General features: G+C 49.9%; 13 protein-coding genes across 13 annotated transcripts; 5 read left to right on the top strand and 8 right to left on the bottom strand.

Moving 5' to 3' along the window:
- Positions 1-77: 77 nt before the first annotated feature.
- HNM1-8 (Choline transport protein) lies at positions 78-1690 on the bottom strand (the record flags this gene model as incomplete). The annotated part of the gene is made up of 6 exons (XM_066153536.1): positions 78-184; positions 239-297; positions 353-533; positions 589-669; positions 1257-1356; positions 1430-1690. The coding sequence occupies 6 exons, from the start codon at positions 1688-1690 to the stop codon at positions 78-80; spliced, it is 789 nt and encodes a 262-aa protein (XP_066006906.1).
- Positions 1691-2716: 1026 nt separating this feature from the next.
- Positions 2717-3819, top strand: swnH1-1 (Dioxygenase swnH1; the record flags this gene model as incomplete). The annotated part of the gene is made up of 3 exons (XM_032037098.1): positions 2717-2921; positions 3010-3385; positions 3468-3819. 3 exons carry the CDS (start codon positions 2717-2719, stop codon positions 3817-3819), a joined length of 933 nt encoding a protein of 310 aa, XP_031884020.1.
- A 564-nt stretch (positions 3820-4383) lies between these two features.
- Positions 4384-6421, top strand: ptaR3-3 (Pestheic acid cluster transcriptional regulator 3; the record flags this gene model as incomplete). The annotated part of the gene is made up of 6 exons (XM_032037097.2): positions 4384-4432; positions 4596-5033; positions 5083-5390; positions 5477-5610; positions 5673-6315; positions 6374-6421. The coding sequence occupies 6 exons, from the start codon at positions 4384-4386 to the stop codon at positions 6419-6421; spliced, it is 1620 nt and encodes a 539-aa protein (XP_031883844.2).
- A 1271-nt stretch (positions 6422-7692) lies between these two features.
- Positions 7693-9809, top strand: AO-I-3 (Copper amine oxidase 1; the record flags this gene model as incomplete). The annotated part of the gene is made up of 3 exons (XM_032037095.2): positions 7693-8078; positions 8130-9562; positions 9640-9809. 3 exons carry the CDS (start codon positions 7693-7695, stop codon positions 9807-9809), a joined length of 1989 nt encoding a protein of 662 aa, XP_031883806.2.
- A 369-nt stretch (positions 9810-10178) lies between these two features.
- Positions 10179-11815, bottom strand: CGGC5_v016525 (uncharacterized protein; the record flags this gene model as incomplete). The annotated part of the gene is made up of 2 exons (XM_032037094.2): positions 10179-10211; positions 10307-11815. 2 exons carry the CDS (start codon positions 11813-11815, stop codon positions 10179-10181), a joined length of 1542 nt encoding a protein of 513 aa, XP_031883805.2.
- Positions 11816-12097: 282 nt separating this feature from the next.
- CGGC5_v016524 (uncharacterized protein) lies at positions 12098-12373 on the bottom strand (the record flags this gene model as incomplete). Its single annotated transcript, XM_032037093.1, has 1 exon — positions 12098-12373. The coding sequence occupies one exon, from the start codon at positions 12371-12373 to the stop codon at positions 12098-12100; it is 276 nt and encodes a 91-aa protein (XP_031884077.1).
- A 366-nt stretch (positions 12374-12739) lies between these two features.
- LAM1-1 (3-hydroxyacyl-CoA dehydrogenase-like protein LAM1) lies at positions 12740-13453 on the bottom strand (the record flags this gene model as incomplete). Its single annotated transcript, XM_032037092.1, has 1 exon — positions 12740-13453. The coding sequence occupies one exon, from the start codon at positions 13451-13453 to the stop codon at positions 12740-12742; it is 714 nt and encodes a 237-aa protein (XP_031884074.1).
- Positions 13454-14321: 868 nt separating this feature from the next.
- lcdH (L-carnitine dehydrogenase) lies at positions 14322-15290 on the bottom strand (the record flags this gene model as incomplete). Its single annotated transcript, XM_032037091.1, has 1 exon — positions 14322-15290. The coding sequence occupies one exon, from the start codon at positions 15288-15290 to the stop codon at positions 14322-14324; it is 969 nt and encodes a 322-aa protein (XP_031883862.1).
- A 1014-nt stretch (positions 15291-16304) lies between these two features.
- Sugct-0 (Succinate--hydroxymethylglutarate CoA-transferase) lies at positions 16305-18035 on the top strand (the record flags this gene model as incomplete). Its single annotated transcript, XM_032037090.1, has 1 exon — positions 16305-18035. One exon carries the CDS (start codon positions 16305-16307, stop codon positions 18033-18035), a length of 1731 nt encoding a protein of 576 aa, XP_031883861.1.
- A 162-nt stretch (positions 18036-18197) lies between these two features.
- Positions 18198-19146, bottom strand: CGGC5_v016520 (uncharacterized protein; the record flags this gene model as incomplete). Its single annotated transcript, XM_032037089.1, has 3 exons — positions 18198-18461; positions 18552-18780; positions 18911-19146. 3 exons carry the CDS (start codon positions 19144-19146, stop codon positions 18198-18200), a joined length of 729 nt encoding a protein of 242 aa, XP_031883865.1.
- Positions 19147-20730: 1584 nt separating this feature from the next.
- On the top strand, positions 20731-22735 carry CGGC5_v016519 (uncharacterized protein; the record flags this gene model as incomplete). The annotated part of the gene is made up of 5 exons (XM_032037088.2): positions 20731-20741; positions 20853-20875; positions 20956-21014; positions 21065-21199; positions 21254-22735. The coding sequence occupies 5 exons, from the start codon at positions 20731-20733 to the stop codon at positions 22733-22735; spliced, it is 1710 nt and encodes a 569-aa protein (XP_031883864.2).
- Positions 22736-23045: 310 nt separating this feature from the next.
- Positions 23046-23405, bottom strand: CGGC5_v016518 (uncharacterized protein; the record flags this gene model as incomplete). Its single annotated transcript, XM_032037087.1, has 2 exons — positions 23046-23158; positions 23213-23405. The coding sequence occupies 2 exons, from the start codon at positions 23403-23405 to the stop codon at positions 23046-23048; spliced, it is 306 nt and encodes a 101-aa protein (XP_031883863.1).
- Positions 23406-24744: 1339 nt separating this feature from the next.
- Positions 24745-25392, bottom strand: CGGC5_v016517 (uncharacterized protein; the record flags this gene model as incomplete). The annotated part of the gene is made up of 2 exons (XM_032037086.1): positions 24745-25175; positions 25227-25392. The coding sequence occupies 2 exons, from the start codon at positions 25390-25392 to the stop codon at positions 24745-24747; spliced, it is 597 nt and encodes a 198-aa protein (XP_031884006.1).
- Positions 25393-25744: the final 352 nt, after the last annotated feature.

Here is a 25744-nt window from a genome sequence, read left to right as displayed (position 1 = left end):
TAGTTCGAATGGGTAGATGTCGTTTGCCATCAACATTTGCGAAGTAGCTCGAAAAGGGTACTCCTCTCTGGAATCAGTCAGCAACAGTGCGTAGAGGGGATGACTTCCTGCGTTGCATAACCTACATCGCGAGCAAATGCCCAGGCTAGACGACCACTGGTGACCCATTGTGATGGAAGACATACTGGGACAGATATCAGTGAGACGGGTGGGCTATTGCCGACACGGAACCACTCACCCAGATAAACGAAGAGGATATAAGCGAATAGAGACAAAGTGACCTTGTCGTTGCCGGTCCTGAGACTGCATTAGAGTTGAAGTCGCCAGTGTCGACCGTGATAGGAGTACAAACACCTGGTTTATCAACTCCAAACTAGGCAAACGAGATGAAATAACTGCCGAAAAGTCTTCCATGTAGAACATGAGAGACAAGAACAGAGGGAAGGCTGTGGCCAGACCGATGATCATTGTCAGCATCATGACCTGTGGGACTCGGCGACCGGGATGCGGCATTTCCTCGCTAATGTGAATAACTACCAAGTATTAGAAAGATTCCCTTTCCGAGATATCATCATGTGGGTGACTTACCACCATCCGTCCCCCCAAAGGCGTACATTGCATTCGCGATACCCAAGGTCCACGCTATCCCTGCAGACCATCCACTTGATCCTAGACCCGATTGAGTCAGGAAAGATGCAGGTTGGCTGTGTTTATGCAAAGCGATGGCTACGAATAAAAGCACCAGAAAGCCCAAAACTGAACTGTACAACGAAAGCTGAACTGTGAAGGTGATCTTTTGAGAGGCAGAAATCACAGGAAGTACTAAGAATTGTTAGAAATGTAGTTTCAAAGGATTAGATATGAAATTCGGGAGGTGAAAGCACCTGTGACGGTAGCAGTCCCCACATAGATTAAGTAGATCTGCCATTGTGTTCCTTCGAAACCGGGATGCCAAAATTGGATCATACCAGCTAAGGTCATGGAGAACAAGGATATTCCCGAACATCTCAAGACACTTTACGTTAGCTTTCGAAATATCACGACTGACCTCCAAAGAGAAAATTACTTACGTAACGATCCACCAAGCCAGCATTGACATCCAACCTATCAGGTATCCAGCGAATCGTCTTGTATTTGGAGATGATAAGATGTAGCAGAAGTGATACTGGCCACCGGTTGACTACACTTTCATTAACAGTGAAGACGGTTTGGTATGTGACAGATACGACGGACCGGGAAAGCAGACGCTATCTCACCCAGACCAAGAGTCATGACAAGCTGAGCGGCAAAGGCGACGAGGAGCCCGAATATACACGATTGCGGCCCACCATAGACGAGATTCTGACCGAAATTGCTCTTCAATGGAAACTGTTAGCGCAAAATAAGAAGCTTCACATTTTTGCGATGATCAAAGAGAACATGGGCGTACAAGATAACCGATCCAAGAGTTGGTGATAGAAAAAGAGAGGCCTAAAGCTGAAACCCAGCTAAATTGGCGCTTCAAGACTTGATCATGGCCATTGGCTCTCAGGATTGCGTCGTCAATGTCCGCGTAGGGCTCTAGTGTACCATGGGATATGCTCAATCGGTGGATAAACTCGTTCGAGGCTGCATCCTTCGCGAAGCCCTTGGCCGCCATAGCTGCCGGGTCGGCATGTGGAACGGTATCGGCATGTATGGCATGGTTCATCGTTCTCAAGTCAATGGAAGCGAAGAGAAGTCGTATTAGACGTTTCGAAAGTCTATAAAAATCTAAGACGTAGGTCCGCGGCTCTCTTTACACGACCGCAGAAAACAGGCTATGACAAGGTCTTTATAGCCTTTCACTCTCCACTGAGAATAATGTAGTTGATGTCCTCTCTACAACTTCATAAGTGGTGCTTTGGACAGCCCAGCTGATTTTCTTATCACACTTCTTCTATATCAACCTCATGTTCGTCGATGCATTGTAACCACAGACCAAGCAGAGATAGCGAATTGCTGCTGTAGATATCTTCGGCATCCATTCGCCATGCCCTAGACGTGTTCGTGGCTCCACCCGCAGACTGTGCGATTCGCAATTCGGGCGACGCACCTTTCACTGACAAGTGACGATAAGATATATCGGTCGTGCAACTCCTTGCCAATCATGGCCCCAAACCTGAAGCCTGCACGGAGGTCATAGGATCTTACCCCAGTTGAGATGCTTTGCCATTCGGACCCCTTCGTGTGATATTTGGCGGCTGCTGACTCTGAACGCGGTGCCAACTGTATTGATTTCCATCCTGCATGCTGTTATGCATGAAAGCCGCGCTAATTAGATTGTTCACGGACCCCCACCATCACATGGGGCTTGCGCTCTCTTTTTCCACTTTAGGAAATAGTCTCAACCATAGCAGTGGGCTGGAGGCCTGCCCTGCTGCAGTGCCTGTCACACTGTAATAAACGGACGCCATCCCAATGCTAGGTAGATAGCTCACGACGCTGCGTCGCCTTGGCGGAACGAGCGGGCCCAAGTTCTTTGAGCCTGCAGTGAGCCATCATTCCCCGGAAGCGAAGCGTCAGAAGGTCTTTAAAAACAACCTTTGTTTTTTTCAATTCGAGTATCCATCCAAGTCAGTTTCACACGTGTCATCACGCCAAAGCCTTTTCCCACACCAAGCCCCTGGCTCTAACGTATCTCATCTCAACCGCTATCCCTAACTTCTGTTGTCGAACACTACCAAAGCCTGTGAACATGTCGAGAATTTCCGATAGATACGGCTCCGAAGTCCAGAAGCTCTCAGCTGAGACCCCTATTGAGGATATCATTTACCTTTTGAAGCGCGATGGCGGTGTATTTGTTAAGGGGCTCGTGGCCGTTGAGGACGTCGACCAATCTTACGAAGAGTGTCGTGAGCGCCTCGAAAGCGACGTTGAGTGGAATGGGTCATTCTTTCCAAGTAAGCCTCATCGGCCTATCAACAGCCGTCAGTCATGTTGCTGGGAGGCTACTAGACTATTAACGCAGCTCTTGCTGATGAATGGCAGAGGAAACCCAACGAGCACCAGCCCTCCTTGCTCTCAGCCCCACATACGCCAGAACCCAGATGATGAATCCCATATATCAGAAGGTGTGCGAACACTTTCTGACCACTCGAAACTGGTTCTGGTGGGGCAACGAGAAAAAGGAGTCGGTTTCGAAGCCGTATGTCCACTCTTGCACTGCCATGAGGATTGGACCAGGCGGAAAAGCCCAACCCCTCCATAGGGATGACTACATCAGCCACAACCACCACCAGGAGATAGAGGCATGGGATGATGAACGAGACAAGAACCGAGAGACTGCAGTAGGCCTTTTCGTGGCTGGAAGCAAAGTCACAAAAGAGAATGGAGGCACCCAGTTCATACCTCGCAGCCACCTCTGGTATGAAGATTTTTCCCGTGGAGTCTCGGCGTCGACCGCAGTGGATGCATGTTGTACTGTGCTGATAGTGTTTGATTGCTAGGGGCACCGACAGACACTTGCCACCACGAGTTGACGAGTGCATTTATGCTGAGATGGACAAAGGCGACGCTTTCATCATGCTGGCCTCAGCATATCATGCCGGCGGACATAACACCACACAAAACGAAAAACGACTGGTTTTCGCGACGTTTTCCATTCGAGGATATCTACGACAAGAGGAGAATCAGTATCTCTCCGTGCCTCAAGATATTGCGAAGAATTATGACCGGCCCATTCAGGAATACATGGGTTACGCCATGAGTGACCCTGCCTGCGGATATGTTGACCAAATGGATCCGATCTTTGTCCTGCATCCAGAGTTGAAAGGGGACGGAAGGCCAAGCGATTTCTAGGCATCGGGGGTAAATTATTCATTCTTTTGTAGTGATTAAACCAGGTTTTGTAAGGCGATTCATTTCAAATGACACTTACAGTGTAACAATGTCTTCTTTCCATTTGCACGTTCAAAATTCGATAAATCTAGAAGACCACCTCAGCCCCTTTCGTGTGTCCGAGCCTCTGAACTTTACCTTGAACTTGATGAGAATTCTCCGAACGCCTCTTGATTCCTACTGCCGTAAACAAAACCAGGGCTGGTAATGGTAGAGAGCCACGCAAGATGGAGAAATTCGACTGTGCAGCGATGAGACACGGCAATGGGTACACAGGGATGTGAATTACAAGGGCTCGGCCCGGCAGAGGTGTAAGAAAATAGCGGCAGACTGGAGGTGACGGTGCCGCATAAGGACATTGTGCTGATTCAATTGCCCTTAGTCAGAACTCCGTTAACTCCACTAGCGCAGGCGCTCTTGACGCCAGACAGGACGTCCATTAATTAGGTTTCCTTCATCTACATTCTCTACTCTCGCCGAAGAGCCACAGCAAGAGTAAGGCTTTACACAGCGACAAAACCAATCATGCATGGAAAACTTGCCATGGCCAGAGGCTCAAAAGCCGTTCGAAAGGGTAAGTCAGACAAATCATTAATTGGGATTGCTGCGCTTTGCTGCTGTAGGAAGCGCAACCTGCCCCGTCAATTAGCCCCCATCTTCCCCTGCCTCGCAAAGTGGAAGCTATGTCCCGTTTCTACCCATGTCCCAGCTCTGATTTTTGGACACATGAATTCTAGACCCGGCATGCGGAACTTGTCGAAAGAAGTGTCGCAAATGCGACAGAACACGGCCGACATGCAATCGATGCAAGTCGAAAGGTCTCCAATGCGAAGGATACCCCCCCAGGTTTCAATTTTGCGAATCGCCGTCCACTGCTGTCGCGTCCAACGGTAGCAAAGTTCAGCAACAAGACGAAAATATCTCACATCCCTCAAGGAAGCCCGGTCGGAGCCAAGACCGAAGTTCCCCGTCGGCCCAGAGCCCCCGGACGTCCATATCGACTGACAGTCGCAGTGCGCAAGTTTTGCACCATCTTTTGCATCAGGGCACATCACCGGACGCGTCGACGTCTCCCCATCAAATCTCCGTTGGCCAACCATCGCCTGTTTCTTTTACTGAGCGCCACTTCGAAAAAGAGCCTCTGACCGCTCTGAACCGAAACTTGTTGATTTATTGTGAGTCCCATCAAACTAAAAAGCTAGTATTGGGCCTCACAAGGAGTAGTTGACGAAAAGTTAAGCGAACACTTGACAATCGTAGTCAATGAGACCCAAAATCCGTTCCGACTTCACGTGTTACCTCTTGCGCATCAGCATGTCGGGGTTCTTCACGCCGTCCTGGGCTTGGCCGCATGCCATATGACTCTGTCACCCTATGGAGTTGAACAGGTTGATATGGCTACGGCTCTACAACATCGAGTGGCAGCCCTCAACGCTCTGAGTTCGCTTCTCATAAAGGAAGAGATCTACGGACTGGCGGCTGCTGAAGAAGACGCCGTACTGGCGATTATACTGCTCTTGGTCTTGCATGACGTGAGTGTCTTGGCAAATCTAGAATTCGTCATTAACTCCCCCACGTCCCGGATCCGAGCCCATCAGTCATACTAACGTGAGCTAAGATCTGCGAAATGGGCATATCCGCCCATGCCGTGCATCTGACAGGGGTGTCTTTTCTATGCGATAGAGTTGCAGTGGCCTCAAGCCTCGGACAGACGTCAAGCGCTAGCATGTTCTTCCTGTCAGCACTAGCATGGTGGGTTCATCATTTCAGGCTTTCTGAAGACACGCAACATTTCAACTGACATAAGTCGCTAGGTTGGATGTACTGAGGGGTTTCAGTGGCGCAGAGAAACTTACTTACTCAGAAGCCGTTCGCCTATGTGTCGTGGCTGACCCGAAAGCACGATCAAGCTTCCACACCTTGGTTGGTTGCCCTCCCGCCGTTTTCCATCGCATAGGCGAGGTCATCGCAGCGGCCAAACGCCACCAAGCCAAATCGATCAGTTTAAACGATTTCGAGCAAGTCTTGCAAGATGCAGAAGTGTTCTTTCGAAATATCAGGCTGGAGGAACTAGATTATCCCAGCCCTGATACCGAATGGAGAGATCTTGCCGACGCCTATCGCCATGCCTGTCTTTTGCGAGTGATCCGTTGGCCAGACACCTTTTCAATTCCCTGTGAATCTGACAAGGTGAAAGTCTCGGTCAGCGCTATACTAGACGCCAGTTCACGAATCCCAATGAGCTCCCCCTTTCACAAACGGTTGCTATTTCCCCTTTTCCTCGCCGCTGTCGACACCTCTACAGGACACCAAATGCATTATGCCACACTATGCATCCAGCAAATCAAGCGCTCAACCGGATTTGAACATGCTGCAATGACAGAAGTGCTTGAAAAGGTTTGGGAAGCTAGGGCGAATCACACTCGTGCCTGGCCTAACATCCCTTGGATGGAGTTTGTAAGTACATTTGTAGACATCAAAAACGACTGAAGAAATACTGATTGCGCAATAAAAGACCTGCTCCGAGGCCCTCAGACAGCAACATGCATATCTGTTCTTTTAAATCATGGAGTCAAAAGGTATGCGGCCATGAGATACGTGTACACTGTACGTCGTAATCGGATTTGTGACGAAGAGAGCCGATGTGCGGATGCGGACTGTTGCCATTTTAGGAAATAAAGCACAAACAGGACTTTGATGTCAACTTCGTTTCATGTTCAAGGTCTGAACGGAGTCTCCCTTCCCATATCTTTGGCAATCTACATGTAGACTAGACTCAGACACCTTACTGACGCCTCGAATTATCACGTCCCAGGAACGACACCAGTTATCTCAGTGCTTCAATCTTGAATCAGACGCCCAGGCTGGTTCAGACAGATTACACAGAAGGATAGTCGAAGCCTATGGCAGAGAATTTGTTTTTAAGAAGCCGAATGCTTTTGTATCCCATTCTTGGAGTCTTTGAGATAAGACAGTCACCAAAAGGGAGCGCTCGTGTCAATGCCGACACCGAAGTACGATTCATCGACTCGCTCATTTGAAAGCTAAGACTTGATTGTCCTCGGGGATTACGCCACCTGATTCGTAAGGGCAAGTAATACAAATCACCTTCGTATCTATGGGGGTTGATTAAACCCCGCATCTTGTAAGAATGAGGGTTGCTAAATTCGCACGATGGTCTTGTATCTTCCCGAGATAGATGCGAGATAAGAGAATAGTAAACATGCAAGGAGCCGGAAAAAGTGTTGGCAAGCCGGCTCGCTCAAAGACGATACTATAGATGGAGTCATAGGGAGAAACAGCCACGCGCGAACAACAGTCCGCACCGTCATAGTTGCTGAGAGTTTTTCCTTTTCGGGAAGAACAATGCATCTGACCCACCGACGCCCCAAGGTTGCGTGCCAAGCTGGCGCGGCGCACCAACTGGCGTATACAGAACTACACACATCTTGACTTTTATTCCTAATGACTTTGGCATCCCCTTTTGCAAGTACTCCAAGATACCAAGAACTTATGCGATGCATACTTTGATTCTTTTGTCACATGCAAAGGCGAGGTGGTCGAAAGGAGTTAAGTTTTGGGTGAGTACAAATAGTGGATGATTCGGGATGTCGCAAGATCCCACACACTCTCTCAACCCATCGCTGGAGCTATTTCCGTTTTCGGGATCAAATCATCCTTCAATACTAGGACGTAATAGGTGATCGCAGTGTCCGAGTGTGGTTATTTGGATTGGCTCAACAATACTTAAATGACTGGCTTGCGATATTGTTATTACCAGATGACATAGGTTGCACCTCGTCCCAAACAGTCTTTATTCCTCATTCTGCCACCATGCCCAAACACCCTCTAGACCCTCTATCAGTCGATGAAGTCCGCAAGGCATCACAGCTCCTTTTACAGGAGTTGAGCTTGCCACCAATGTGCATCCGCTTCAAGGTGGTTGACCTGGCAGAGCCGTCCAAAGACGAGGTTCTCGCCCACCTGCAAAGGGGTAACCGGGTACCAGATCGCAAAGCTCGAATTTATTACCACCAAAAGAACTCGAAAGTTCTCACGAAATCGATTTTGAATGTCTCTAGCGGCATTCTAGAGACCACCGAAGAACTTCCAGACGTCCAAGGCCCAGTGGACTGGGTAGAATACGACCTCGTCACTAAGGCCTGCAATAAGCACCCGGCAGTTCTTGCGGAGATTGCAAAGTTGAAAGTTCCACCAAGGTATGCCTAATGAAATGTCCTAGAACAATGTAGACTGAAGTGTCTGGATAGCGCCCGAATTTTGAACGATCCTTGGGCATACGGCACGGATGACCCTTTCGAAAGAAGACGACTTTTTCAATGCTACATGTACTTGGCTCTGAACGACGACGAGGAGGCAAATCACTATTCAACCCCGTTACCACTTGCACCTATCTTCGATGCACATACAATGGAGCTTGTGGATCTTCAAAGACTTCCGCTCGGCGTTGGCGATGAACTTGATACCGAAACTCAGCCATGGACACCAGTCGAGCCTGTCGAATATAGTGCCAACATACTCGGCACGGAGGCACTACGCAAAGATATGAAGCCTTTGCATATTATTCAGCCTGAAGGCCCATCTTTCCAAATCGACGATCGAACTGTACTCTGGCAAAAGTGGCAATTCCAACTGGGATGGTCACTACGAGAGGGTCCCGTTTTGCACGATGTGCGGTACGGCGAAAGATCTCTTTTCTACCGAGTGTCCATGAGCGAAATGACGGTTCCTTATGGCGATCCTCGAACCCCTTACCACCGAAAGCAGGCCTTTGATCTTGGTGACTCTGGGTTTGGGCTGACATCCAATAGCTTAGCTCTTGGATGCGATTGCCTCGGCCACATCGCCTATTTCGACGGAGTGCGCGTCTCGGCTACCGGAGACCCTGTGCTGATGCCGAACGTGGTTTGTATGCATGAAGTCGATGACGGCATTGGCTGGAAGCACACCAATTTCCGCAACGGCAGGTCTTCAGTGGTACGGGACCGCAAACTTGTCATTCAATGCACGTCGACTGTTGCCAACTACGAGTACATTTTAGCCTTTGTGCTTGACCAAGCCGCTAATCTTCACATTGAAGTGCGGGCAACAGGTATCCTGTCTACCATGCCAATCCGTCCAGACCTCAGCGTATCCCCGTGGGGCACGGTGGTAGCTCCTGGGGTTCTTGCCGTAAATCACCAACATCTTTTCTGTGTGCGCATCGACCCGATACTTGATGGCGAAAGGAACAATACAGTCGTGCGGGACGATTGTTTGCCCGTTCGGGGTAACCCTAATCTTGACCCCTTTGGATGTGCGTTTCGCGTCAAAACCACTCCAATTACGAAGCCTGGCGGCTATGACCTAGACCTCTCGTCCGGTCGTACGTATCGAATCACGAACCCATCCCGCGTGAATGAGATATCGGGCAAGCCGGCTGGATACAAGCTTCATGCAGCACCTAGCCAAATGTTGATGATGGGACCTGAGACATTCAATCATCGGCGGGGAACTTTTGCATCCAAACCCATTTGGGTAACACGATACCGAGATGATGAGTTATGGGCCGCAGGGGAGTTCACCAATCAAAGTCGGGAGGACACTGGACTTGCAACGTATGCAACGCGAGACGAAAATGTCGAGAATGAGGATGTCGTACTTTGGCATTGCTTTGGACTGACCCATGTCACTCGGCCTGAAGGTTAGTTGCCCCTCCTTGATGCCGTTACTGACCACATAAGAGTTTGCTTAAGAATGATGGACTCTGATACGACATAGACTTCCCTGTCATGCCCGCTGAGAAGCTATCTTGCACATTGAAGCCGACAAGCTTTTTCCGCAAGAATCCCTCAAACGATGTTCCGCGGTCCGAGCAGCGCCATAACAAATCAACTCTTCATACGGCAGCGGATGGATCCTTTCCATATTGCCAAGCAGCAGGCAGGTAATGAGGAGAAAGATCGCCGAGCCAAATCGAAAGAAGTGAAGCAGGCAAATGTCTTGGAACTGCTGGTTTCTGTTTTGAACTTGTAATTTATGATATCTACGTTGAGATTGAGAACGTTTTCGACACGACTATGATGTGAAAATTGTGTCATGTCTTGCAGCTCAGTGGCGACAGATTTATTTTCGTTCTTCCTTGCTAATCTGCAACAAGTAACTATTGATATCAAGCATGCGGTCGGTACCCTCAGCGTTATGAACTCGATCTTCCACTAACCATGAGTTTCCTGGATCGAGAGGACTAAAGCCTAGGCTTGAGACACGCGCTTCAAATGTCGAAGTTTCGGCAGCGCGCTGAAAATAGCGTCTCCGGTCTAAAGAGTATTTTGAACCAAGTGCAGATGAATCTGTCAAAGTGAGTCGTATCCATAAAACGCAAAATCGTGATTCGAGATAACACACGTTCATGGTTCTTAGGCGGCTAAATTGAATTATCACGCACCTTTCTCTTGTTCTTGATCGAGTCTTTTTCATCATTCGTGCTTGCGGACTCAAGTTCCCGAGTTCCGTCGGAATCATGTTTCTTGTACCATCCACTGCTGTCGAGAATGAGATCAACCACTTCGACATTGAGCCCTCTTGAATCCGAGTCAACTATGAACGTTTGAGCAAAGGCCATAGATGCCCTAGCCTGGTAGTTGATGGTTCTGATACCAGCCCGAAACATCGGAATCTTTTTGTTCTTAGTGCTGCGATTTGGTAACCAATGCGTCGCTGAGATTCCCTTGGTGAGTGCAAAGTTTTTGGAATAGGCCTCAAGAGATGTTGGAGGATTTCCCACAAAGGATGCCGAGTTCCCTTGGATCTTCATAATGAATTCAAGGTCCGCTCTCTTCTCCTGTTCCTCAAGGATTCCTTCTTGCCGCAGCGCTTGATACAGCTGGAAAGCATGCATCAAATTTCCCTTAGATGCGAACTCGATACCAAGCCGGTGGAATGCTGTTCTTATGTCGTGAACGTGTAGACCGCAGAACATCGGATTGTGACTCAAGAAGTTGGATGGCCTGATTGGCAGACCACCAACTTGCCGTATGATGTTGAAGATATCTTTATCTGAGCCCCACTGGTCCACCGACATCAGGAGATCATCAATTGCCTCCTTGAAGTGGCGACTCCTCTTAAGCTCTGGTGCCTCTCTGACGACATCTCCAATCGAATTCGTGATCCTCTTCAAATCTTCCTCGCCCCTACGGACTTCAGAACCAAGGGATTTGAGGATGTCTAGGTAGATCTGTGCGCCAAATGCAAGCCAGACACCGGGGATTTTCTTCGTCTGCATCATTTGCTTGAAACCTTTGACGAACTCGTCTTGAACTTGAATGCCCTTGAGCGTCGTGACGATGACATGCATGTCCGCAAAGAGCTCCAACAGAGCCGCTTTATCCTCTTGCCAGCGCTCCCGGTCGTCTTCAGCCTTGCGATCGTCTCTGTACCAGCCAAACTTTCCATTGTAGGAAGGACACGTGTCAGAGAGACCCTGTCCCTTGTAGGCGTTCAGGAGGCATAAAGTGTTATAGAAGAACATATTAGCCTCAGCGTAGCACCTGTAGTTGTAGTCATCGGTAGGTTGACGTTTATCCTCAGGATGCAGCCCCCGAGCTGCACATGCGCCCCCAAATACCATCGGGATAAGCTCTTCCACCCCACCAAGCTTCTTCAGCTGCGTGGAAACCTCATCTTCCATGCTATGAGCAAGCTTGACGGCAGTGTTTGTAGCTACCGCAACGGCAGCAAGATCTCTAGATCCAGCCTGATATTCTTGCCAAAGGCCGAATACTTCCTCACGAAGTTTGAAGAAATCCGCCAGAAGCGTCGACAAAATGAAAAGAGATTCCGTCTGTGTGTCTTCTTCCTCAGCCGCGTACTGAACATCGTCGAGACTGGGGAACACTGCGTCTGAAGCAGATAAGAACTCATCAGAGGGTTCGTAAACACTCAGAGATTCAAACATGTTGCCTGTCCGAAGCCTAGCGTTGTGCTTGTCATCGTTTTTGACATCATCCGTAGGTAGAGCGCTCCTCAAGCCCGACGTGTCGAACGAACCATTATGGGACTTGAAAGTCTCTCGTACTTTCTCGAGGACCGAAATAAAATAAGCGTGCTGGGAATCCCCGGCAACGTCTTGGAACGATCGAAATCTTTGCAGAATAGCAGAAAACCGTCGACGGGATTCGATAACACGGTTTAGTGCCGCTGAGAAGAATTCCGGGACTGCGAGAGCCGCAGAAGCGACTTAGTCGGCCACATGCTCGGCTAGCGGAACGAAGTCTTTGATGGCAATGACGTGTTTTCGCTTTGAGCTAGCCGAGGCAGCAGCGGCCTTTGCCAACTTCTTTTTAGCCTCCATTCGAGCCCTGCCTTTCAGTTTCTTGGTGGCAGGGCTGTTTGCCGAACCATTGAGAGGACCAGAGTAGCCGGACTGAATTGCTGAGGATGCCAACCATGATGCCACCACATCTGTGTCTTGCTTGTACTGATGATAGGTTGAGCGAAGACCAGCAGCGACCATCTTCGGCGTTCGTTGTCAATGCTGCTGGATGGCGATGATGCGGTGAATTTCGACAGTGGTTGACGCAGGAAGATGAGAAGCTATCAATTGGCCTTGCGGCTTTAAGCAGGGCTGGTAGAAGTGTTGCGGGGTGAACTAAACACGGATGGGCGAGATTGCGAGATTCTCTTGACGTCGCGCGTGTGGAGGTTGGAACGGATCATGTGATCAAAGAAAAAGCAACAATGAAGTGTGGATAAAAAGGCGGTCTGGCGAAATATACGTGTTTGGAGGTCACTTGGACCTACTCGCTCTTCGAAAGCTTGTATCAAATATGCCACTATTAACACCCCACAATCGTGGTTTAACTTTGAGATAGTATTGAAGTTATGCTATAGCAATTCCAGTGGTATCGCCCAATTCTGAAAATAAAACCGCCTTTTCCTTTTTGTTGATATCGATGGCATATATACCACCAGACAGGTCGGTCACATACACCACGCTCGCGTTCTTATCCAAAGCCAAACCGATCGTCTCATGCAAGCGAATCGCTAAAATCTCAATCTTTCCTCCCAGTTCCACATTTGCTCGGTTGAGAGAATTGCCAGTGGGGGGATCTCCGCGATCTGTCCAGTACAGCATACTAATCTCTTCGTCGAGTTCAAGATCAATCGGCTCCGGCAGCTTCTCAAAGACCACTTCAATGTCTCGGACCAACTCGCTGGCGCCCGAAGCTGGCTCGATCGGCGCTCGAAGAATACGACCCTGGTTGCCCTTTGATGGACCTTTTTGAGTCCAGTAGAAGAGGCCTCGCTGCTCATCCACGGCAATGCCGACGCACCACCTTGATTGATCTAGCATATCTGCCTCGGTATTCCCTGTCGAAATAAGAATCTCAACCTCAGAACCATCGAGATTTGCTCGCATGACTTTCATGCCTTCTCTGTCGCACCAGTACAGCTTCTGGCTTCTCTTCGCGATGGTGATTTGTTTCGGTGTGAAGACACCTGAAGTTCCCACAGGAACAACAACTCTCCTGTCAGATCCATCCAAGTTGGCCCTTTCGATAGAACCACTGTTGGATTTGAAGCTTGATCCCATGTTTGTCCAGTACATGTGGCCGTTTGCATGGTCTATGGCAATGCCATCCGGTAGAGTATCAATATTATCAATGATCGTTCGAAGGTCACTCCCATCTGGAAGACAAGATAATATGCGTCCGGCCCGCGTGTTTTGATGAGGATGCGACAAATCCGTGTCAAGGATGTAAAGACGTTGTTGCGGTTGTGAGCCCATTGTTACAAAGTGTTTGAAATAGGCAGTGTTAAACGAATAGAGTTGACAGCCGTAATGAAACAGCCGTAATGATAGTCGTAATGAGTGAAACCTCCAGGCAAAGATAAGAACCAAAACAAGAAGCCGTTCCCCGCGAAATGTTCCTTTATAAAGACCACTTTTAAGTTGCGCGGCCGGTGTCTTTCAAGACGGATGATTCATTCGAGAGCAGTTCTACGAGTCGGGTTCCGTCTTGTACAAAAAAGTTTTCAATTTGCCAGTTGCGAATGATTCACCAGGTAGCCCGCTAACGGCGACTTATGGTTCCGTCCGTTACTCGGATTTCGCACCTCGGTCTTCACGACATACCCACTGTCACAGAATGCGGCGGATGTCTTCCTGATTGCGCGGCCAAATTCCGCGTGGTCCCGCTTATATACATGGATGTCCCTGGTCAAGACCTTCATGTGGGACGTCATTGCCCAGTTGTGCCATGCCCATGAACCCCTCGCGTTTCGGTGCGGTTTGGTTTTCCAAATCCTTCAGTGCCATTCAACCACTAGTGTCTAGTTGTGAAGAGAGGTGAGTGAAAAGAGAAAGGTGAAGACGAGAATACTGAGGAGATCGTGAAAAAGTCTCTTAATAAAGATGATATATCAATTATAGTCTAACACTAATACACATTCTCACATGCCTATGACTGCTTGTCGGTTGACGCATAATCATCCCACTCTTTCCGAATGTTTAGCAATCTGACGAGTTCCTCGTCACGCTGCTTAGCCAACTGCCGATACTCCCTCCCAGCAACCCCGTTCATTGTTCCTTCCACCCACTTTTGCTTCAACTCATCTGTCACTTCAGGGTCTTTGGGCGCATACCAAGTCATAAGGGGACCTAAGAGATGGTCCGCCATATGCTTGATCCCGCCTTCGCCGCCCCCCAAGTGAAGCAACATGCTGGGACCCATGACACCCCACCGAAGGCCTGGCCCAAAGCTCATAGCTTTGTCGATGTCTTCTACATTGACAATGTCCTCCTGGAGAAGATACATGACCTCTCTTACTAACGCGGCTTGTAGTCGGTTGGCAACGTGGCCCACAACCTCTTTCTTGACATGCACCGGCTTCTTCCCCATGCGCTCGTAGAAATCCATCGTCTTTTGCACAGTCGATGCGGAAGTTTTGTCCCCACCCACAACTTCGACAAGGGGAATGAGATGCGGGGGGTTGAAAGGGTGGCCCACCACGCATCGCTCCGGCCTCCCGGAGGGACCCATGCCCTCTTGAATACTCGAGCATGTCAGACCGCTACTACTTGTTGCGATGATAGTATCGGGTCGGATGATTTCGGCCATTTCCATGAATAGCTTTCGCTTGAAATCAAGCTTTTCTGGCCCATTTTCTTGTACGAAGTCGGCATCCTTGAGGGCTTCCCGCATGTCGGTTGTAAATGTGATATCAGTCGCTTTGACATCCGATTCCTTCGTTAATCCCAATGACGAGAGAACTGGCAGTGCGTCGGTAACCAGATTGCGGAGGAAAGTCTCGGCGGCTGGATTGATGTCGAAGGCGACAACGGAGAGTCCTTGGGCCAGGAACAGTGCCGCCCAAGACGCACCAATCGACCCACAGCCGATGATGGCAACGTTGTGAATGTCAGGCATGATGAAGAAAATGCTGGCGTGGTAGCAAAGGATGTAATTGGGTGATTGAGGACTTTGCAACTGGGCAGTAATACGGGAGGTGTGCTGGTGATTCGAGAACCGTGGTGGTAGTGCTAATGGCACGACCGGGACGCAGGCAGCAGGGCACAGAAAGGAGGTATTTATGAATTGGGAAAAAGTGGCAGAAATCGAATGAAACTTTGAGAACAAGATGGGATAGTCAGTGAATTTAACGAGGGAGTGAAGGTTACTTGGATATTTCAGATAGCTACACGGACGGAAGCCCCGAAAGTAACGACGTAGTCCGGGCCGATCCCGGTCGCGAGAGCGTGGAAGCTCGGCATGCCTTCGCGACCCACAACGCCGATGTCCCCGCGCTAAAGGTAGGCAACGGGCCTGCAGTTTGGTGGGGAGCGTGGCAGAATTCCGCCCGCGGAATTAGGGCGGCGGGCCTGCGACTCGTACGCCATCTCCGGATCACCAATCTTGGCGATTCCAGCTCCCTGTCCGTGGAGTTTCTAGAAAACTTCTCTTGGCCCGTGACAGTCTCGTTGCTTTGCGGCAACGTCATTCCTGTTCTTCTCATGCCTTAGTCTGGTGTCTCGACCGCCGGCACTCGCGTCGACCAGAAACCTCCGACTTGCGTACGCCTTGCCTTGCACGAGACTCAGACCTGGTTAACGTCATGCTCCGGGATGCACTGCCCCACATCATCGGTCCTCACGGCGTTCGCAGCCCTGATGGACGCAAGGGTCTTCCGACAGCGGCTGTTCCAATCAATCCGCACCGGTCACCGAGATATCTTCGTCTTTACTCCGTTTCCGCCATTGTCAACCATATTCCCACGGATGACCCGCCCTCACACGTCTTTGAGTATAAATCGAATAACTCCCTCTGGTCTTTAGCTTCCTAATATCCCAGGACTCTTAGCCATTGCAACTTGCAAGCCCTACTCTGCTCTATCGCATCCTTTTCTTTCCTTCTCGAAACCATTCCGAATACACATCATAAATCATGACTGTCGAAAAGATCCCCGACATCTACGGCCCGGGTACCTTCACAGATAAAACATTCACCTCTGTGCCAGAAGACACCCAACGCATCTTTCGTCTTATCGCCAGCCAGACTCCCGGCTTCACACAAGATGAAAGGATTCTCTCCAAAGTTCAATTTACTGGGGAGTCGTACCCTGTCATCCCCGGACCTATCAAGGCGACTTCGGTAGCTGCAGCATTGCATGCTATGACTGGCGTCTTGGCCGACGAAATTCTTACTCTCCGCGGCGCTAAGAATGACGAGCGTCAGATTACAGTCAACACCACGCACGCTGCCATTTGGTTTGGTTGCATTGCGACTGCTTTCTTGGATGGCGTTGATGTTGTGAGCCTGGTTAAACAGGGCAAGTTGAAGGAGTTGCTTCCTGACTGGGAGCGAGGATGGACCGACACTCCTCTCAAATACCGCGCCACCGGTCTGTACCCTACAAGCGACCCCGAGGTTTGGTATTCGCTTCATGGGAGCATGAATGCTGAGCCGGTCCTACGATCTATTGGTGTAGACCCCTCCACGCCCGCCAAGACGCCGGAGGAGGCCGCCCGGCTCATTGCCCAACACACATCGAAGCTCAGCCCAGAGAAGATGGAGATGACAAATCTTTTGAACGGATTCTGTGGCAGCATTTGCTTCACGCCCAAGCAATGGCGTGAATCGGAGATGGGACGTTCGCTGTTGAGACATCCCTTGGTAAACGTTCAGAAGCAAGAGCAGGCAATCCCAACACCTCCGGTAGCCTTCCCGCCTCTGGACCCCAACGACAAGCGTCCTCTAGCTGGTGTCAAAGTTGTAGAGATGACTCGTGTCATTGCCGGCCCGCAGATCGGAACAATTTTGGCTGCGTACGGAGCCGACGTGATTCGTGTGAATCCTCCACACTTACCAGACATCAACATCATGCAGTTGACCTTGAACGCTGGAAAACGAACAATCGCCATCGACCTACGCAAGGATGAAGACGCCGCCATTCTCAAGTCTCTTGTCTCGGACTGCGATGTTTTCATTCAGGGTTTCCGCATCAACAAGATGCCGAAGTTTGGTCTTGGCCTCAACGATCTGCTCAAGATGGCTGGTGAGCGCGGCCGTGGCATCGTATACGTCAGCGAGAACTGTTTCGGCCCTGACGGCTACTATGCTGAAAGGCCCGGTTGGCAGCAGATTGCTGATGCTGCCGCCGGTTCTGCTTACGTGACAGGAAAGTCACTAAATCTGTCCAACAACGAGGCAGTTCTTCCCAGCTTGCCCATTTCCGATATGTCAACCGGTGTCCTCGGAGCTGTTGGTGCCATGTTGGGCCTGAAGAGACGGGCAGTTGAGGGGGGAAGTTACTATTCGCATGCCAGTCTGACTGGTGTCAACGCTTACGCCCTGACCGAAGAGGTTGGGCTTTATCCCGAGGCCACCGTGGAAGAATGCAAGCAACGCTTCCAGTGGGGTGAAATGAGAGGATCACACCACGTGCTAGATCTCCTTGTCACCGTGTGGAATGGATGGCAAAGAGTTCTTGGGGATTACCTGCAGCCCGAGAGTGACTGGTTCCAAAGCTTTCATGACAGCGCTTTCGACAAGAAGAGGTTGAGCATTCTGAAGCCTGTGGTCAAGTTCAAGGGCGAGCAAGACACAACTCCCGAATGGAAGAAACCGAGCGTGCCCTATGCAAACGAGAGGGCAGAAACAGTCAAGTTTCTTTGATTGATGTAAATTAACCACATACTTGATTATATGTAATGGGAGCATGAAGTCTTCTTGTATCAGAACACCATTGATTTCTTTACTGGTGACTACAATGTCTCCGGCGTCACTGCAAAGCAGTTTGTTCTTTGAAGTAGGAATGCTATCCCTGAGTCCGGATCATTACATGTTGGCTCTACCTATCCCCGCCAAGTCGTCGTTGAGCAGAGTATCCTTTTCAAATCCATTGACAACTTGGTGAAGCATCGCAGCGGATATCTCTTGGACACAGATGCTTGGCAAGGATGCAACCCATTTTAATGCAAACCCCATAGCCATCTTCATATAATCATTCGGTGCAGTAATCCAACCAGGTTTTGCAATGCACAACTCGACTTTTAGTCTGTGTTCTTCCGCGAGTGCGAGAATAGCACTTTCAGCTTCACCCTGTCAATTCGAACCTGGTTAGCAAATGATCTTTCGACCCTCAACGGAAAAGCGGGAGAGAAGAGGAGGGCAAAACCAGATCAAACTTACTCGTAACAAGGAATATTTAGGCTTGAAACTGGGAGTCTTAGTTTGGTCACGCTCCGAGGCTATGCCGCTCATGTACACAAATCGAATAGGCTTCGAATTGGGGCCGAATGCTGCCTCAGATCGCGCATCAATCATGGTCTTTAGAGCCACAAGAGGTGAGCGGAGACAAACGCGTTGAACCTCGTCCCACTCATAGGCATCGGACCTTGACGGCGTGATTGCTACTGTCCTATCCGATAGATGCAATACATCATCAGTGCTTTCTGTGCAATACCGTGACGTTGTATTCATTTTTACAAATGGGGACAGGGAAGATAGAGTCGGGCTAGAAGAATGATTCGCGACATGATAGAACTCACCAAATGCAAGCATCGGCATTCGCGAAGACTGCCTTCTCGTCGTCAGAGTAAGTGTCATAAGATCCAACCACAACAGTCGTCAGCTTTGATATCTCGGCAGCAGATGAAGCTCCGTTTCTAATATCCACGGGGCGTCTAGAAAGAGCTATTATAGATGTGATGCTAGGTAGCCGCAAGCTCTGGCGGACGAGCTCTGTTCCCACAAATCCGTTTGCTCCAGCGATAACAAGCTTCATGTTAGGCGAAGCTGGCTCTGAGGGTTTTTGTCTTTGGGATGAGGTCAGAAGATAGAAACCAGGCTGGGTCAGGAATTCTGGTCTGAGAAGCGGGGTTAAGAAAGTCGATATGCTTATGGAAGCCATCTATGATCCGGTAAGCACTAGCGAATCCTGCGATGTTTTGTCATCAGAGATCTGTAGATTCCAGTGTTGAACCTAACGCTAGGACCACCTGCGGCCTCTTGGTGCGCAGTAGAGCCGCTTGGCGATAAGGATATACGGCCTGATGGTCTAGTGGTACGATTCTCGCTTTGGGTTATTGTCTGATAACAACTGCGAGAGGCCCCGGGTTCGAACCCCGGTCAGGCCCTTTTTGAGGGATTTTTGCTTACTGAAGCCGATCCGCTAACGAATGACAAACTCGAATTCTGTCAGATCATGGGTCATCGTCTTGACCTAACCGACTCACTAGGCTCGACTTCTTAGGGTGTTAGGACGCGGCAGAACCTGAGGCTGAGTGGAGATAGGCCCCGGAATATGTACTTCAGGATGACGCCCCTATAGTCTGGGTCGCATACTGCGTTGCTCATGTGGATCGCGCGGAGGTACTGAGAGAGATGGCAGACTTTTGGCACATTCAAACCATCAAGAATTACTGGCTCGCTCGGCGCCACGGCAAGAAGACACGACACGTGACGATGACAGTTGACTGGGTTGGCAACCCCAGTTTCTCCGATGTCAAGGAGGACTGCGTCAAGCAAAATCATCCAGCGCTTCTCAACAAGTGTTGGCATCGCATGAACAGACAGACACAGCGATATGCGCCTAGACACAAGCCTAACAAATAATATGAATGTCCTGCCGGCGAATTTTTCGAAGCAGAATTCCTGGCAGGCGTAGAGCATGATGGTGGTAGAAATAAGAAGCAGGGGCCTGGATTGATGATTGGGTAAACCAGGGCGACAAATGGTGGGGCAGAGGAATCGAACTTCACTTGCAAGCTAGCGCCCTTTTGTGTTTTGATTGAATCGAGACCAGAGATTGGCCGCAAGCGGCGGAATCAAAGCGAGCACTAAATTTCGAACCGACTTTCATTGCTGTAAAATGGTTTCTGGGTTGAGGCTGCGAGCTGACGAGTTGGCAGTGCGGCAAGCCATCTTTCAGTTATCACCGCAGCGAAGAACAGTGTTTCTTTTCCTCTTATCAACGGCCAAGTGCCTAGTTGAATAGCCAAGGCCGTAACCACCTACCGCAATTGTAAAGCCAAGCTACAAAAAACCTATGTGTGCGTGTTCAATGCGGGGATTCTGAGGCGGAGCTCGCAAGCCTCGCAGTAGTCCCAGCAGATAACTCGTCCAAACGACTATGCCAAGGCTGCCAAGGCCAGCGTGATAGTCGTCCAAGATCAACTTAGCTTCTTTTAGCAGCTGTGTTCCATTAGCCAAGCCCCGAGGTGGCATCAAATCTTGCGTGATTCTCTCCAGTCGGATTTTGGCTCATGTGAGAATGAAAATAAGGTCTTATTCTGAGCTCTCCGCACACCGTCTTTGATTGGCAATAGTTAACTTACAGATCTTGTTGATGCTTGGTACCTAACCCGTAATGGCCGAAGCGTGAGATATAGACTCCCAATACTTAAAGGCCGGCGGTGCCGCTTCATCGAAACGTGGTACCCAGGTGATTTGATCCTCATTGGCTCGTACAAGCAGCTCATCTCTCGGTAGCTCTCGCTATTGTCAGTTCTTCGGTTCGTTGAAATGGTGCACATTCATGCCGCAGCCGTCCTCGGCTGGTCTCTGTTGAGATTAACCAATGCGGCTGGGGCAGGTACGAAAGCAGAGTATGACTCTGGCGAAGTGCATCGCCGCATCATGGGAATCAAGATGGTGTGTGCGATCAATGCCCGATCAGAGTGCTTTAGCTGACAGACCCAAAGGCTCAATGGGAGGCTGAGATCGCCGCTGGCGATATGGATAGTTCTCAGTATCCTGAGCTCGGATATACTCCGTGTGTGAACGGGTTTGCTGAGGCGGTCCCTGGAGATTTTCACAATACCTTCAGGTGTAACAACGTAAGCCTATTGCACGCACGCATGTGGAAGACTTCTCATTGCTAATTAATGAAGATCGACCTTTATCATTTTCTCTCCCATGAAGCGCTTGGCAGCTGGGGTGGACGTGGCTCGTCTTCATGGGGCTGGACTTCAGCAGATGGTAGAGAATTCGTCGCCATTGGCCAATACGACGGCACCGCCTTTGCAGAGATCTCAGAGGAGGGAAAGCTGCTTTACCTCGGCCGTCTCCCACAATACGATCGAATCGGCTCGCAATGGCGCGAAATACGTATCGTTGGTGATATTGCCGTGATTGGGTCCGAGGCCATTCACCATGGAGTGCAGTTCTTCGACATGAAGAAGGTCCTTGATCTAGATCCCGCAAACCCGAAGAACTTCACTCAGGAAGAGCTTACTGGGCACTGGGACGAGCTCCCCATGGGGCGTACTCACAACATCGTCGTCAATCACGAACTCAACTATGCCATTGCTTGTGGCTCTGTGGGCGGAAACGAAACCATTCGGGTGCGAGGCGATCTGCCCTGTCGGGGCGGTCTGATTTTTCTCGACATCAGCGACCCAACCAACGTAACAAGCCCTGGCTGCGCTGCGGGGGATGGTTATGTGCATGATGCTGAGTGTCTAGTATATCGTGGCCCAGACCATCGGTACTATGGAAGAGACATCTGCTATGGCTACAACGAGGATACTCTTACCATCTACGACGTCACTGATAAGAACGGTAACACCACAAACATCATCTCAATTACGGACTACCCTGGTGCGCAATACGTACATCAAGGTGTCGTCAATAACGAAACTTGGCAAGAGTACTTGTTCATTGACGACGAATTCGACGAGAGGGATGCCAAGGTCGGCCCAATGACGCAAGGTCTTCCCACAACCCACATTATGGACATCCGCAACTTGGAAGCTCCAGTCTATGTAGGGCACTACGCTGGGAAGACTAGGTCTATTGACCACAACCAGTACATGGTGAATGGTTATTTGTATCAGTCAAACTACGGGAATGGGTTAAACGTGCTTGACGTCAGCAGTGTTACTAAGGACCCAACGGGTAGCAGCATCTGCGAGGCTGGCTTTTTCGACATTTATCCCGAAGATGATGACAATGAAGGTGGTGGCACAGTTGCATTCCTCGGATCGTGGTCCTCGTTTGCCAACTTCAAGTCCGGCTTCATTTTCGTACACACAATCGAGCGCGGCAGCTTCGTGGTCAAGATGACATCCAAGGAATGCCCAAAAGCACCTGTCTGCAACGCCGATAATTGCCTTCGGGCGTTGCGGGCCTCACACATTCCTGATCGCCTAAAGGAGTCTGGAGAGTTCTGTGGCAATTACACCCAGCGCCTCAACACCGACGACATCCTTGTGCCTGGGTATGCTGCCGAGGCATGCGGCGGAGAGGATAAGCATGTTGTTGCACGGGTCAGCAGCGCTTGTGCTTGTATCCCGACACCTGCTGTTCCGGAATTACCAAGAACTACTACTCGTCCCCCGGTTCCGACGGTGCTGCCCCCAAAGAAGCAGTAGTAGATGACTTGATGTCAAGCCGTCGCCCGACATGGTGCTGCACAACTTCCAGATTAGAGTAAAACTGAATGATGTAGTTCTTCATTCACGAGTCTCCCGTTTTCCCTGAGTTGCTCTAGAAATCCATAAAGCGAATCAAACATTTATAGTGTCAACTTAACAAACCACGTAAGATCTCCGTTCGACTGCGAACCCCAACCGCCAAACTTGGTCCTTCATTCTGAGGATATGAAATAACTAATGCAAGCGCGAGAAGAAGAATAGGAATTCAAGCCGCATCGATCCCCAAGCACCAATTATGATAAAGCTGTCAGCTTACCCATGACCATAATGGCCACAAATCTGGACCTCGTTGGCCATTTCCTTCAGAGGACTTTTTGGTGCAATTGAGAGAGTGGGAGACCGGCATGAACCTCCCTACAGCTGCGAGATTGAATCAGATACTCGACGTAACCACTGGAAAAAGTATTCACGAACCTTTGACCCCTACTTCATGCACATTGGGTCCTTCGTACGGTGGCTCTAGTACAAGTAGCTTCGGGCGGACGATCTCAGGTGTCACCTCGTGTGGGATGCGTACGACCATAGGAGGGCGTGACGAAGAAGAGGCAGATTTGCGGCTCGCCTTAGCGTGGGCTTGCTCTGGAGATTGTTGGTTGAATTGCGCCATCTTGACGATTTTCCTAGGATCAGAAGTTCGTGCGATGCGGCCAGGATTGTAGAAGAAGGCAGGCAGTGGCAATGGTGGGTTTTGGGCAAGAATTCCGGTGACTAATAGAACTGCCCAAACCATCTTAAGTGTCAATTTCAAGCCGAAAACAATGTTTGCTCGATCTCCCGGACATTGACTGTGCCGCCTAAGGGTGCAGGGGGTTCAACTGACCGGGACAGTCGGACCCCCACCACCGCCAACAGCAGCCATCTCCAGAACAAGTTCCTAGACCAGGGTCGACGCCAATAAAACAATGCCCATGAAATCAACGAAGCACGGCTCGTTGGCCGTGGACTTACACACGCGTTGCGGTGTCTACAATTTTGGAATGGCAAAACCAATAGTCAACCTACAAATGTACCAGGCTCGAGAGCTCAATTAACGGCGATACGGAGTATTGCGTAGATCCATGTGCGCGCCCCCGCGCCAATGAACCATCACGTGGTTTCCAAACACTGTGAGTTCGGAAATGAGCTTTTGGGTGGCAAAAAAAGACTGCCGCGACGATTGGACGGGTTTACGAGGAGCTGTGGACCAATGTTGGTAATGAATCCCTGACCGTTTGGCACGAAGAACCAATCGGGGATGGGCCGGGAGGCTCTCTGCGGAGATCCCAGACGCCATGCTGCAGCGTTCAGGGGATGCCAATAATGATTACCGAAAGAACTTCTCACTGTTCGTACTCTTTGATGACGGATCTGCTGCATGACTCCTCATCACTGTCGCACACACCTATGTGTGCCTGTGGCTTGGCAATATTCGCATCGAATGTCTACAAACAAGGAGTGACGTCTAGTTCAAGAGGTAAAGGATGCAGTGCTGTTCGTAACCAACGATCTCCAAGTGACGGCAAGCAAATGGCACTGCAGCAGGCAACAAATCGAACGAAGGTACTCAGAGATTGCAAAAGCAGACTGCTAAGTCACGGCAGGGACCACGCCCCACTACGTTCAAGGTTGGCATTTACGTGGTGTGACAATTAGGCATCTTCCGAGGCTTCAACATGGGCCTCTTACGGTTGAATTCATGTCTGTGTGTGTGTGTTTTACGTCCGTGGTGCCTCGGAATCGAGTAAAAGACGCTCTGATGTTTATCTATTCCACGCAAGCATACAATTCAGAGTAGAACGAATTCTTGTCAATGAGCTGAAGGCGAAGCACAACCGCAGAAAATTGTTTCCAAGTAGAGATGCGACGCTTGAACGAGCCAAGAGGCGAATAATCGCTATTTGTTTGTCTCATTCCGTTATTGCTTTCATGCATGCAGACAGAGAACACGAGTGTCGAGAATGAGCGGGTTACTCACCATTCTCTGTCTTCACTTGCGTCACAGCTTCCTCGAAGTCCGGAATTTCAGAAGCTCCTTTAGCCGCATGCCCCCAAACAATAATTCCACCCTCATTGATAGCCCAAGCTCCAGAGGTTTGCCAGCGATTTCCGCTCTCTGTTGGTCTATTTTTGATACCCTCGTTCCATGCCAGACTGAAGACTTCACTCAATTCTCCCGGGCTCAGGACGTGTAGGAAAGAGGATATGCCAAGGCCCCACTTGGCGTACACAGTGCGGTCTTCGTCAACGACGACGTCGACCGGACTGGTATCTCCAACTCCTCCGACTTCCGCAAGCCATTTCGACGTATGTAGCTCCGAGGAATGGGACACAGCGATGAATTTGACGTCGGGGTTTCTGCCAGCTGCGTCGCGAAGTTGAAGGAACGTCTTTTCGGCGACTTGTGTTATTAGCATTGAGAGTAGCCATGCAGCAGGGGTAGTGAACGCACATGGACAGCCGCAATGCCGGAGGAAGGTAATTACGGTGGGCTTGAAGTCGGAGCGAGGGAACGGCACTTGCAACGTAGTCGGCGCCGCATGTCCCAATTCCGGGGATGCAGAAATCGGGCCTTGAGCAGGGGTGATCCAAGACCAGAATTCTTGGATTAAGGTCATTGTGCTTGCGATCGTGCTGGCAGGTGGGCTATTCCACAAAGCTCAATCTGGCGCGATCGGGTAAGACGATAGCCGACCGCTCTTTAAAGTAATCATGATGCGGCTATGGATGGTTGGTTCGTGTGCGTCATCATCCTTGGCTAAACTCCATTAGGAGTAGCGGCGATCCTGGCTGCTTGTGGAGCCAAAACATGTCGACATGATACCTGGAGTTTAAAAAAGGGTCACCCTATTTTGATAACTTCGAGAAAAAGGGTTGCTATCGTAGCGAATAAAGACGGGGACACAATAAGAAAGCAGTGAGGCAGACGCCAACCGCGAAAATATCACACATGTTGAAGTCTAGCCGAAA

The sequence above is a fragment of the Colletotrichum fructicola genome, assembly GCF_000319635.2.
Source record: "Colletotrichum fructicola Nara gc5 chromosome Unknown KSG_Nara_v1_contig11, whole genome shotgun sequence".
Lineage (NCBI taxonomy): Eukaryota > Fungi > Ascomycota > Sordariomycetes > Glomerellales > Glomerellaceae > Colletotrichum > Colletotrichum fructicola.
The sequence above is the reverse complement of the archived record's forward strand: the minus strand, read 5'-3'. Positions and strand labels throughout refer to the sequence as shown.